Raw genomic sequence first — 13,906 nt, 5'->3', positions numbered from 1 at the left:
GCTCTCAGCCCTGGGGGCTGCCGGTGCCACACCAGCCCCTGCCCTTTATTTCAGCCAAATCGCTTGGTTGGAATGCATTGCATATCCCGGCCGAGCATGCAGCCCAAATGAAGGGGGGGCCCTTGGCACTGCCATCTGGGAAGATGGGGTCCCACAGGGCAGGGCACGGGGCCCACCGCCACTCATGCTCCTGCCCCATCCCTTCCAGAGCCGCTCCCCCCACTGCCCTCAGCCATCCAGGGAGCTGGGGTTTCTGGGCTGCAGGTTCAGACAATAGGTGAAGCAGCCGAGCTGCCGTCTGCCCCACGAGGGCCCAGCACAGTCGGCGCAGGTGGCCCTTTTCCCCACTCAGCGGCACGTGGCTCCGTGGCAGGTCCTGAGGCGCCCACGTTCCACATACAGACATTGGGACACGTGGCAGGACACTGAGGGCAGAAGCCACCAAGGGCAGGATGACCAGATGGCACAGGGAGAGGCCAGGAACTGGCACACACAGGACGCGCCACGGCACACGTGCACACGGCAGATGCTCCTCGTATCCCCGGGCACCTGAGTGTGCACGCATGGCTCAACAGGGCCCCATGGAGGACACGTGTGCACACTTGGGCCACACGAGCTCAGCCAGGGTGGGGCTTCCACACCGGTGTTCCCAGCAGCTCGGCCTCTCACCCAACACTCAGGCCGTGCCTTTCCACTCCGTCCTGCCCACGCCTTGCCGCTGTTAGAGGTACCTCAGGTTGGTGCAGGTGCCCATGTTGTTGGGGCGTTTTTTCTGCTGGTGTGGAGGGGTCAGGGCCCCCTGCCCCAGGTAGTTCTGCTCGGGAACCTTCATGCAGTGCCTCAGGGCAGAAACCCAGCCCTCACTGGCCCTGCCTCAGCCCCTCTCCCACCCACCAGGCCCAGACAGCTCTCCTGGATGGAAGCTGGGGAGGTGGAAGCAGAGGCTGGCAGTGTTTCCAGCACCCTCCCCCAATGCTGGGCCTAGACCCTCCCCAGGACAGCCCCTTGGCCCCTCTGTCTCCTGTCTCCTCCCCACCCTGCCTGGTCGGGGCCCAGACACTGAGGGACTCCTGGGAGCAGCGACCTCAACGCAGGGTCCCTGCTCATGAATTTTTCATGCCTTTGTTTGAGCAGTGGGATCAGGCGGCCCCTGAGCGCAGCAAAGCCGTAATTAACGCTTGCGCCGGGAAGGGAAGGCGCGTGTCCTTTGCTGCCTAATAGCCGTGCTGATTTGTGTCTCCCCATGTGTGGGGCTGACAGGCAGCCCCAACCCCAGCCCGTAGCCACCCAGGGTCTGGAAGGGGTGCAGGGAGGCCTGGGTGATGGGGGCCAAGCTCCCTCCAGGCTGTTCGGGTAGCAAGGGTGCACTGCCAGCTGGCAGGGCCCGTGCCCGGCTGTGGGGTGGGCTCAGATGCCTCTGAGGGATGAGGGAAGGGGGAGGGGTTGGTACAGTGGTGGTGACAATGACAGTGAAGATGACACTGATGGCAGCTCCCATTTATGAAGCCTGGCCGCCAGCGGCTGCTGTCCCGAGCCTGCCACGCACGTTGCCTCCTCTGACTCAGAAGCCCCATGAAGGCGCCTCTGTCTCTGCAGATGAGGAAACTGAGGCTCGGAGAAACGAAGAGACCTTTGCCACGGTGTCCAGTATCCACGAAGCAGTGGGGCCAGGACCTGCCCAGACCGAGCTCCAGGGGGTGCATGTTAACTCTGGGCTATGCCCAGCATTTGACACCCCAGGGCTGGGGCCCAGAAGCTGGGGGAGGTGTCGGGAGCCCACAGGGAACTGTCACGCGGGGATGCAGTTTCTTGTTCTCAGCAGGAAGCAGTCATCAGTGCTCATGAGAAGTCTCCAGGTGCCCAAATGTTGGCAGCTAATTTTAAAAAAATAAATCGGGCCAAACCAAGCCCATGTGCCCCCCTGCCCAGCTTGTGGCTCTAAAAGCCATGTCTGAAGGCCGTTGTCCACCCACGGGTGAGGGTCTGGGAAGGCCGCTAATGGAGCCTGGAGGTGCTAGGCGTCCCCACTGCACAGCCACATCTGTGAATACAGTGACACGCAGTGGCCCCCGGGGTGGTCGGGGAAGCCACTCTCACCGAGGACGAAACAGGTGCCTATGCTTCCGAGCCCCACCGCGGCTCTCACACCCAGCCCGGGATGGAGGTGGGGCAGATGGAGCTTCCCAGGGCCTGGGGGAGCTGAGCTGTGGGCTTGGGGTGGGGAGCCCTGGCTCCCACCTGGCCTCTGACTGGCACTGCTGAGTGGCCTGGAACCCCTGTCGGGTGCCTGCCTCTGGCCACCCCGCACCTTAGATGTGAGGGCCGCGGCTCTGGGCAGGAGGAAGGAACAGAGCCCAGTGGTTCGGGGGCAGAGCCTGCCCCCACGGCCACTCACCGGAATCACCCGCTGCTACTCCCCACCCCAGGCACCCGGGTTTAAGCGGTCTAGGGGCCCCGAGCCTCGGTGCGGCTTAAAACCAGACTGACTGAGGGCATGGGTGCAGAGAACAAGCACTGAGAAGTGGTCACGAGGGCCATTATTGGATGGTGAGGCTCGACAGACTCAGGGGCCTTGGAGGCTGGCAGACCATGGTACGGGGAGCTGCTGCCTGCTGGCTGCCATTGGAGCTCAGGACAAGCAGAGAAGGAGAGACTTGATGTCAGGGTCTCCTTGTGGCTGCAGGAAGGCTCAGCTTTCCAGCCTTGGCTGTCAGGGTCATAGACAAGCGTGAGCACTGCCAGGGCTAAGAGACTCTAAAACTCCCAGACCAGGACTTCACCTACGCCAGGGTAAATGGCATCTTCTCGTTCTTGGCTTTGTGGGCAGACGATGATGGTGATGCTGGTGGTGAGGATGAGGGTGATGTGATGGTGACCTGATGGTAACGATGGTGCTGGTGGTGAAGATAACGGATGGTAGTGCTGTTGAGGAGGATGGTGACGTGAGGATGACGATACTGACGATAATGGTGGTAGTGTGAGGATGGTGATGACAATGGTGATGGTGATGGTTGTGACATTGGTGATAGTGATTATGGTGGTGGTGATGGTGGCGATGGTGAGGATGATGGTGAACACGGTGGTCAGGGTGATGGTGATGGTGATGAGGGTGATGGTGATGAGGATGGTGATGGTTGTGATGATATCATCATATGTGTATAATGTACACTGACTGTATATCAAGCACTGCCTTAGTGTTTTGCACATATTCACTTATTTAAGCCACACACTAACCCTATGAGCCGTAAGGGACGACCCTGTAAGTTGTTCCTATTTACAGAAGCATAAACTGAGACACAGAGCTCAGGGCCTCGCCCAGCGTGGGGCCGTGTGGCACAGAGCGGGCGTCTTTGGAGCCTGAGTCTTGGCCTCCTGACCATGCCCAGCATGTCCCTTCGGGGCCTGGGGTCTGTCCTCTGCTCCCAGGCATTCCTGCCTATCCCAGACCCACACCAGGGTGACGTTTCCTGAGCCCCCGAGCCCAGCCCCAGCCCCGTGAAAGGTAGCCTCACTTGGGCAGCCCCCGAGAGGTGGATGTGTCTCTCCTTTTCTGCTCACCCTGATTAATTGCCTCATTCAATGCCGACTCCACTGCAGTTAAACATTAATTCAGTAGGACTTAATAACATGAATTCATTCACGCCCCTGCCTGCGCCTGGCTGACAGTGCCGTGCTGTTTGGTTAATTAGAGGATCCATATAGCGTCCTCTTGTGCACTTGCTGGAAAGCACCCCTCAGTGTCTCTTTGCTGTTGGATACATTAAACCCTCGCCTGTGCGGTCAGCCTGGCTGGGTCCAGCCGCAGACCTGAAACCCATGGGGAGATCTGTAACCAGGTCCGGGCTTGTGGGAGCTGCTGGCTCCGGCCCATGGGTTTTGGGGCCAACCCAGGCTCAAGCAGGGATCTGAGTGTGGGGACAAGAGTAGACGCCAGACTGGGCAGGTGGCCCCCAGGCCACGGGTGCACCCATGTGGCCCCAAGTGTCAGGCTGCTCTCGAGGCCTGATTGGCCAGAACCCTGACAGTCTGGTGGGACTGCAGTTTCCAAGTCAAAGGCTCTGCAGCGCAAATTCAGTAGGGAGAGGCCTTGCTGGGGGTCCCCAGAAATCCCACTGTGAGGCCAGAAGGGCACCTGACGCCCCCACAGGCCTCCGGATGCTGGCGGGGCTGCCTCCTGTCCCGCCTCCAGGGCGCACTCCCTCTCTGCCCTCCCCAGGCTCCCCGTGTCAGAGGGCACCCTTGGTACAGTCTAGGCTCCTGCTTTGCCCTCTTCCGGCCCTGCTGGTCCCCTCAGCCCTGGCGTGTTCTGGCATGTCCCTCCCCTCCCCTGCGCTCCCCGCAGGAGCTCGTGGCTCTCCCCTGCCCCACATCCTGGTCTTTGCTTCCTTTGCTCCTGGCTGAGCCTGGGCAGTTCCATTTCATACTTTCCTCACCAAACACCAAGGCCCGCCCGTATCACAGCAGGGGAGATGGAGGCCTCAAGGGGCCCAGGGCCGCCAGCAAAGCGGGTCTGCATGTGGGGGTCCTGTGGCCCAGTCCTTGGTGAGCTCCACACCTGTGGCCTCCGGGGCGGGGTGGGCCCGGTTCTGACCTGGAGCCCTCAGTGCTTGTGTGGTGGGCCCGGCTGGGCGGGTGCGGGTGGGACTGAGGCCCTTCTCCTCTGCCTCTCACCCTAAAGGCCAGACCAGGGGGGACCCTAGGAGAGGGCTTGGCCACAGCTAAAAGGCCAGACCAGGGGGGACCCAAGGAGAAGGCTTGGCCACAACTGTGCAGCCAGAAGAGGCTCACACCTTCCTTCTCTGTGTGGGAAAGGACACCCACCCTGGGGGTCTTGGCCCAGCCCACCAGGGCAGCACACAGCCGGGACAGACAGCCTGGGGGAGCCTGTCAGCCTCAGGAGACCCCCCCACAGGCCCACCCCAGCTGCCCGGCTTCCCCAGGGGTCCCAGCTGGGATCCCACCAGTAGGAGCCACCTGGAGTGTGACTCGTCATGGGCTGGGAGCAGCACATTCTGGCTGCAGAGTGTCTGCTAAAGCACATTTCACACCGTACCGTGAACTCCATCACTGAACACTCTGCAGCCGCGGCTGGACATGAAGGGTGGCCGTGCATTCGGTTCCCTGCATTAACCCAGTGGGCTCCACACAGGAGGGCGCCGCCCACACGTCCTGCTGGCACTCACCACCCTCCGTGCACTGGGGGGTTTATTCTTCCGCCATGTCATTCATTCGACGTGAATTCCTCATAATTGCAGTTGCCAGAAAGGGATTTTTCCGCTTTTGATTGTTTTGGGGGACATTGCAGTCGGCGTGTTCTTCGTAAAGCTCTGCTTACTGAAAATGGAAAACGGATTTGTGCTTGGGATTATCACACCCCCACCCTAACCAGCCAAGCTGACAAATGGCGCTGGCATCGAGTGTCTAACCCTGAGCGGCCGTGGCCCTCCATGTGCTGCCAGCCCCTCCTCTGCCCCCGGCTGTCCTGACCAGGCTCTGCCCACCATGAGGAGCTGGGGTGCCTGGATCTCCCAGCCCATGTGGTGCCATCGATCCCCTCGGGGGGTCACGGGACAGTGGGGCTGCCCTGGGCCGGAGGCTGCCCTCCTTCCTGGTGTGAGGAAGGCTCTGGCTGGCCCACAATGGGGGTCTTCATGGCCGCCTTGCTCTGAGGGTCTGGCCAGTGAGGGCTCCTCTCAGGCTGCAGGGCCAGTCTTGTCCCCACCGCTGGCGAGTCGGCCTGGCTGTGCCCCTTTGTCCATCCCACCTGGGGGGGCTGTGATCCCGGTCTGCCTGGTGCAGCACCGGGCCCTGGCCCAGGTTCCTCCTAACCGCCCCGACCACCTGAGCCTGCTGGCACCTCCCTCTCCTGGCAGCAGCCAGGGCCGCCCCACCTGTGCCCCTGCAGCCTGGCTGCCGCCATGCCCCGGGCGGGTGACACTGGTTGGTGGGGCCCCGACTCACTTCTGTCTCTCTGTCCCTGCAGTGTGACAGCGAGAGCGGCCCGGACGACAAGGTAAGCCCAGCGTCCTCCTCCTGGGCTCGGCTGATGGCCCTGCCCTCCCCTGCTGACTTTGGCCCTGTGAGGTGGGCCCTGGAGACCAGGCAGAAGGTCGGGCACTGGGGGGATCCCCCCGCCCAGTGGGTGCAGGGGGTTTGTGGCCTCCCAGGTGTGGGGGTGCCGGCCTCTCCAGGCTGTGGAAGAGCCTGTCCAGGGCTGGAGCTGGTACCGTGGCTGGCGGGACACAGGTCCAGGTGGGCATCAGTGCTGCCCCAGCCAGGAGGGTGCCCTGGGCAGGGCTGCCGTGGGGTCGGGCACATCAGCTCCAGCTCCTGGGCAGCAGAGGGCAGCTGGGCCTGTGCCCCAGGACTGGCCCCATCAGTCCTGAGGGAGCGGGGGCAGAGCCCAGCCCCCACCCTAAACCCGGTGGCCCCCAGAACCAGGAGGTAGATGCCTGGGACCACATCATAGTCACCCTCGGTGTTCAGGAGCAATCCAGTCCCCCTAGTGCAGGATTCCTGCAGCCTGAGCAGGAGTGAAACCCCCGAGCAGCCCCTGAGCCACATCCCCTCAGCCTCGGAGCAGCCTCTGGGGGGCTCTCCTTCTGCCCCAGGGCAGCTCCAGGGCCCAGGCCTGCCCCACTTGCCCCGGAGCCCTGCGGGAAGGAACCGTCACCTGCTGTGGCCGAGGAGCATCAGGCCTGGGAGGGTGAGGAGGCCAGGCAGGCAGCGCGAGGTCCTGGCCCGTAACCAGTGCACCTCACTGTCCCCCTGTGACGGCCAAGGGCTACCCAGGGGCACCTGGATGGGGGTGAGGGCCCTGCCAGATGTGCCAGGGGAATGGACACCCCGGCCTCAGGGACGGCCCTGCAGAGGCCCAAGGAGGACTGCATGTGTGCGACGATTCTCGCCGTGGGCCAGGGAGACGCTGCCCTGGGTTTTCAGGCAGGTTTTTATGAATGGAACAGTTCTATGAGGGGTCTGCACAGGGGTTGGGGACGCCCACGGTGGCCCGTGGCCTGGTAGGAGCTGTCTGGTCTGTGGGGTCTCACAGCTGAGGGCCCGGTGGGGGTCCAGATATTGGGGTCAGTGGCGGTGGCCGGGGGAGGAGGGGCTGGGCGGTTGGTTCAGTTTGTGATGCACCAAGAAGTCAAGGTAAGTTGCCATGGAAGCCAGAGGCCGGGCTGTGCTGGCTTCTCCCGTCGCCGCGGCCTGGGGTCTGGGGCAGGTGCCGCATGGGCCGCAATGCCGGGCTCAGCCATGTCTGGGACTCCGGCTTCCTGGGCTGCTTCTAGCCACGATGTCCCCGCCCAACACACCTCTCCTCGCCCGTCCACGGATGGACAGTGTTGGGGACGCGTCCTGGTGGTCGCCCACAGGAGTGTCCTCACCCGGGACCCCGCGTGGCTCTGCATGGCCCTCAGCCCCTGCCCACAGCTCCGGCGCCTGAACCCTGACAGGCCTAACATTTCAGAGGAGTGACCTTCGTCCTGATCTCAGGAATGAAATGAGGTCACAGGCACCCGGGAAATAGCCGCTCACCCCCTCCCCACCTCCTTTCATTTAAAAGCAGTTTTTGGGGAAGACACTCTCGACAACCAAGGGCTGCTCTGAGACAGGCAGGAAGGAGGGGATTTCGGGAGGCTGGGGCCTGCTGGGGGCTCCCTCTCCCCTCCCCGCCTGCCTTACGGAGATGAGGCAAAGCCGCCCGCGGCCCCAGAGGCCAGGTCCACGTGGAGTCGGCGATGCTGGCGGGGAAGGCTGACAGCCGCCCCCATAACTGCACACCCCCCATGTCCAGCAACCAAGGGTAACGCCAGCCTCCGAGACCCAAATGATGTCTGTGCAGGCCGTGCCTGCAGTGAGGCGGCCTGTGCCCGGGCCTGGGCTGGAGGCCGAGGGGTCCATAGGAGAGCACAGGCTGAAAGAGGGTTCTAGAAGGGTCAGGTGGAGGCTGCACACTGGGGCGTTTATCTCTGAGACACCCGAGCAGCCCCAGGGGAGATGACCAGCTCTAGGCGGTGTCCGGGAGGCTGAGTCCAGTCCAGGGCTCTGCACACGGAGGGTCCCGGCGGGCGAGGTCGGCATTCCGTGTCGTTGGGGCCGTGTTGGGGCTTCCAGGGCTGTGGTGGCCACAGGTCCTGAGGAGAACAGCAGGGGAGGGAGAGGAGCTGCGGAGGACGGCAGGGGAGCAGAGAGGGGCTGCCAGCCTCTCTCCAAGGCAGCACTTCGAGTCACGCCCACTCTGGAGAGAGCAGAGAGGCCTGGTGGGGCGGGGACAGAGAAGGCAGCTCCGCCAAACACTGAGTCCCCGTGATGGTGGCTCTTTCTGGCTGCAGCAAGGTCTGAGCGCCGGCGCACAAGGGGCACAGTGCTGGCAGAGTGGGTGGGACCTGCCTATGGCCCCGTTTGCTTCTGTTGGGGGGCAGCTCCTCGAGGCCGGGCAGAGCAGCAGGGTGGGCCAGGAAAACCGCAGGGGCCTCTCCTTGTTGGCCCGTCAGCCTGTCCGTCTCTGTGTGGCCTTGGGGCGTGCTCTGAGGGGTGTGTCCCAGGCTGACTCAAGACAGAAGCCAGAGGTGGGGACGACCCTGGTGCGTTCTGGGAGCCGGCAGTGCATCCCAGGCTGCAGCGGAGCGAGAGGGAGGAGCCCAGAGCCCACAGCAGGAGTTTCCGTTTCCCTCTGAGTGCATGAGATGCTGCACCATAGGACACCCCCGTCCAGACGTCTCCGTTTCCCCGTGGCATCCAGCCCCTGATGCTCGGAAATTAGCGTCCTGAGTTTGGGAGAGTTGGGAGGGCAGAGGCCTCAGGTCCCTCCTGGTCTTCTCTGCCCAGCGCTGGGTTCAGGGGCTCAGGAACTTAGGCTGGGCGGAGGGTGTGCGTGGAGCCCATCCAGACGCACACAGAGGCGTAGGCAGGTGTGGGAAGTCAGCCAGCGCCCCACTGGCCGTCCCCAGCCCTCCTCCCTACCCGCTGGGAGCAGAGGCACCCAGATCTCTGTCCCTGGGCACCGCTGTGCGAGGCCGGCACCCCTGCCAGGGAGCAGGCGGGAGAAGCAGGAGGGACAGAGCCCTGCAGGCTCCAGATGGCAGAATTCCCGGCTCTGAGGCAGGAACGTGGGGGCGCTTCGCATCAGCAGTGCCCAGAGCCCCTCAGCAGCCCTGGGCTTCTGTGGAACCCGTCTGTGAACTGGATGTGGAAGGAAGGTCCCCGAGTGCCCACATTTACAGGGACCCCCAGAGACCTCACTCAGACCTGGGAAGCCCATTGCGCACGTGGCCTGGCCGCTCCCGGTGGACAGAAGATGGAGAAGCCACAGACAGCATCCTGCGTGGGGTCTGTGGGCGTTGACCCAGCAGCCATGCAGGGAACAGCCCTGCCCGCAGAAGCGGACGCCGGGGCAGGTGGCAGTGCACCCCGAAGAAGCCTCCTGGACAGAGTGGTGGGGAGGGCGCGGGCGCACGTCTCAGGCCAGTGTGCTTCCACATCTTATCCCACACCTGCGGGTTTGAGCTTGGTCTGGGGTGCCAGCTCCCACCAGGCCAGCCACCTCTTGGGGACTCACCCTGGGCTCTCTTGCCAATCAAGGTGGAGACTTTGGGACAGCCTTCCTCCACGTGAACAGACTGACCAAGACACCTCTCCACCACCTCCCTCATGCTGTGCCTGCCCAGCCGCCCCTCCCTAGAGGCTGCAGCCTCCTGGCCCTTGGCGGGAGGCTCCTTGGCCGCTGACGGGAGGCTCGGGCACTGCCAGACGGCCCCTTTGCAAGTCTGCAGTTTGTGTCTAACCACTTTTTCCTTGGAAAAGTGTGGGGTGAAGAGCGATATGGGACTCCATAGGCAGCCACCAGGTGGTGGTGGCAGCCTTGCTCCTCCTGCTGCCGGCAGCCGCCACGGCCACCTCCAGGGTCGGCTGTGTGGCCCGTCTGTGGAAGCCCACCAGGAAGCACCCCCAGTGCTGGGCCTCGGCCAAGAGCACCAGCCTGGAAGGGGCAGGGCTGGGGACAGTGGCATGAGGTCTGACATGGCGTGGGGCCGACCCCGGAGGCAGCCCACCATCCACAGCTTCCATGTTCTGTCTGCAAAATGGGGCCACAGTGGGGCCTGGGCAGAGGAGAGAACTGCCCACCACCCCAAGCACAGTCCCCAGAGGGCTGGAGGCCAGCCAGTCCTCCACACCCAGCCCCTCCCCAGCAGACCCTCCTTCCAGTGGGGCGCTGTGCCTGACTGGGTCCTCTCTGAACCTCTGCCTTCTTGTCACTGAAGTTCGTAGGTTCTTGTTCTTGGGAATTGCGAGTTCAGGCACTACCAGCACGACAGCCAGAGGGACAGATGGACGACTGGACAGGCTGGAGGCCCCTGCCTTGGGGCACTCACCCCGCGGGACAGACAGAAGGATGGATGGACAGCTGGACAGGCTGGAGGCCCCTGCCATGGACACTCACCCCATGGACAGCTGGACAGGCTGGAGGCCCCTGCCATGGACACTCACCCCACAGTTGCTAGGCCTCCGTGGGGTCCTGGGAAATTTCAACAGCAGCCCAGTGTGCGGGCTGCGCCTTTGTTGTATCTGGCCGCCGGCAGGCCGGGCACCTTCTGAGGAAGGGTTGCTGCGTGTCTGTGGCTCACGGAGGCCTTCCTCTGTGTGTGACTAACACCCACCCACCCCAGCCCACTCCTGGGAGCACCTTCCTGGGGGCTTTGGAGGCCCATCTATCCTTCCCTAGGGACAAAAGTGCAGGGAGCGGCGTCCCAGGCGCCACCGTCTCTGGTGAACGTGGGCCAGGACTCCCTTTGCTGGACACAGACCCTGCCCACACCGGGTGACCATGGGGTGACCTCACAGGGTGTGTGGAGTTGTGAAGCCGCCACCCTCCTGCCTGAGCCTGCACTTTGAGCTGGGGCTGCTGAGCCCAGAAGGGCCTTGAGAGGCTTGGCTCAGTGGGGAGTGGGGGCCTTGGGTGGTTGGGTCCCCGAGACAGGCCATCTTGCTCTCTGTGTGGCAGGCTGCGGGGCCCTGCCTGCCTGGGTCCCACTTGGTAGAACTCGGCATTTGGTGGGGGCCTGCTGGGGACAGGAAGGGACGGCGCCCCACCCTGAGCTGGCACTCAGGCTTCACTGGAGCCAGGCGGAGGGACTGAGGGCACAGGCACAAGATGCGGACGTGTCCGTCCCTTTGAGGACCGAGACCAAGACCACCACAGAGCGAGCACCTGGGTCCTCAGATCAAAGGCTCAATAGCCAGCGAGGCTTCTGCACTGGTCCCAGCAGAAGCGGGGCCTGGCTGAGGCAGTGGCGTCAGAGACTCAGGGCAACGGGGGTGCGAGGGGGTCTCAGCGTCCCACAGCTGCTGTAACAAGTCACCGTAAACACAGTCACTCAAAATGGCACGAGCTGATGGCGGCGGTGGAGCTGGAGGTCCAGGATGGGTCTCACCAGGCTGAAGTCAAGGTACCCACCTCAGGGGAATTGGTGTCCTGCCTTTCCCAGCCTCAGAGGCCCCACCTGGCTGTACCTGGGCAGCTGCTCCGCTCCACAGGCCTAGCCTCGCTCACAGGCCTCCAAGAACAGAGCCTGGATCGTCCTGAGGGCCCCGTGGTGTCCCCGTCACAGCAAAGGAAGATGTAGGACGCACCGGAAGCCCAGAAGTCCCAGAGCCATTGGTCGCCACGGGGCACCTCGGGGGTCCCACGAACACTGCAGCGGGCGTCAGACCCTCAAGCGTCGGGAAGGGCCTCACCGCCTTGAGAGGGGTCAGCAGTTACCGGAAGACCCTGGGTAGTGGCAGGGGGCAGCGACAAGGGCCCCCCATTCGGGCCCTCACCCCCGGCATGTGGAGGAGGTGCCGCCCCTGCCTCAGAAGCCTCGAGGGCAACCTGCACCCTCAGGAGGCCCAGCTGGGGGCGTCACTGCAGGGCACCGGTAGAAACTGGGGTCTGAAAACAGCAGCCCAGAGTGGATTTGGAACAGAACAGGGTGTCACAGAAAGGATGTTTCATAAGGTGGGTTTTGATGAGTGTGTTTAAATAAATGTAACTTAATTGATGTTAAATATGCATCTTAATGCTTTTCTAAAATGTGCAATTGGGCCAGTTGCGGTGACTCAGCTTGTAATCCCAGCACTTTGGGAGGCTAAGGCGGGAAGATCACTTGAGGTCAGGAGTTCAAGACCAGCCTGGCCAACATGGCAAAACCCCGTCTCTACTAAAAATACAAAAATTAGCCGGGTGTGGTGGTGGGCGCCTGTAATCCCAGCACTTTAAGAGGCCAAGTGGGTGGATCACCTGAGGTCAGGAGTTCAAGACCAGCCTGGCCAACATGGCAAAACCCCGTCTCTACAAAAAATATAAAATTAGCGGGGTGTGGTGGTGCGTGCCTGTAATCCCAGCTACTCTAGAGGCTGAGGAGGGATGGTCACCTGAACCCCGGAGGTGGAGGCTGCAATGAGCTGAGATCGCGCCATTGCACTCCAGCCTGGGCGACAAAGTGAGACTCTGTCTCCAAAAAATAAAAAAATAAAATGTGCGGTTGGAACTATATCTCGAAATCGGAAACCAAACATTCTGAAGACAAGCTTGTGTGGCCTTTGGCCCCATCCTGCCCCCCTGCTGGGGGCGACCTCCACCGCAGACGACCTTCTGAGCCCTGGTTTCCTTGCCTGTAAAATGGAGTAGCGCCTGCCCAGGACAGCTGTGGGGATGGCTGAATTCGATGCATTTGGGGGAGGTACGCGTTTCCTGTGATTTAATATTTCACGAATGTTAAACCTGTGCTGTGCACAGCTCTCCCTTGGGTGGGAGTGTAGCCGTGGCGTATCTCTGGAGGGGGGTCACGGCTTTCTCTGGCAGGCAGTATGGGGCCGTGGTGTCCCGTGGCCTCCACGGTAGCTGCTCCACCCGAGCGTGAGCGTGGGGGCCACACCCACAAGTCCGGCATCATGGTGTTGGGTTCACGCTCCCTCCAGAGGCCCCAGAGGAAGATCCTTCCTGCCTCTTCCCACTCCTGCTGACTCTGGCGTCCCTGGCTGGTGGCTGCATCGTTCCTATCTCTGCCCCGTCCGTCCTCACGTGGCCCCTCCTCTGTGTGTGTCTTTGTGTCTCCTCTCCTCAAAATGACGCCAGTCCTCGGATTTAGGTCCACCCGGATAACCTGGGAGGGCCCCATCTGAGGGTCGGGATGGGCGTGGGCTTGGGGCCTGCAGGCGGCCCCACCGTTCTCCCCGCAGGCACTCGTGCCTGTGTATCAGCCTGCAGGGCCGCTTGTGGCCTCGGGGTTTGGGGAGGCGCTGCCATCCAGGGCCTCGGGCACAGCATGCCTGGGCTCTTCCGCCAGCCCCTGGGGTCCTCTCTCTTCAGAGGCTTTCCCTGGGTTTCTGTGTTTCCGCGAAGTTCCAGTGCTTTCTGCACTTTCCCTGGGAGCTGAAATTCAATGGGATTTGCATTTCCAGGCCGGCAGCCGCCAGGGATGCTGAGTAGCATCTGAGCATCTCTATAGGTGGTTCTGGCTTTTGCTTTTCTCCCAACATTCTGGATGGAGATGGTGAGTGCACGGTTCTCCGGGCTCCCCCTGATGTCGCCCTCGGGCCTGGGGGGCCTGGCCTACCCCTCACCTGTGCACCACAGCCTTGCTCAGAGAGTTCACACCTCTGCAACAGACAGAACCTCAGAGTCGTTCCATGGGAAAGCCACACTGCCAGCGTGGCCGTGGCCTGCACAGGCCGAACAACAGCAGGCGCAGGCCCTACCCCCTACGCCACCATTCAAGGCCCAAGCCTGCTGGGCGCGTCTGAGTGTTCGTCCTGTGGGAGGCTCCTCTCCAGGCCTTCCTGCTGCCCCCACCACCCACCCCCCTTCTGTAGGAGGTTCCTCTCCAGGCCTTCGTGCTGCCCCCCAACCCCCGTCCTGTGG

General features: G+C 62.7%; 1 protein-coding gene across 12 annotated transcripts in view; it reads left to right on the top strand.

Moving 5' to 3' along the window:
* FBRSL1 (fibrosin like 1) overlaps window positions 1–13,906 on the top strand; it is a 95,672-nt gene that overhangs the window by 52,923 nt on the left and 28,843 nt on the right. For all 12 annotated transcript variants that reach the window (XM_058424967.1, XM_058424966.1, XM_032761844.2 and 9 more), the window contains exon 5: window positions 5,984–6,013. In XM_058424967.1, the coding sequence (XP_058280950.1) occupies window positions 5,984–6,013 (30 nt within the window). The remainder of the gene's footprint in view (window positions 1–5,983; window positions 6,014–13,906) is intronic.

The sequence above is a fragment of the Hylobates moloch genome, unplaced genomic scaffold (assembly GCF_009828535.3).
Source record: "Hylobates moloch isolate HMO894 unplaced genomic scaffold, HMol_V3 SCAFFOLD_12, whole genome shotgun sequence".
In the NCBI taxonomy this organism is placed as follows: domain Eukaryota; kingdom Metazoa; phylum Chordata; class Mammalia; order Primates; family Hylobatidae; genus Hylobates; species Hylobates moloch.
Note: the sequence above shows the minus strand (reverse complement) of the source record. Positions and strands in the feature narration are given on the sequence as shown.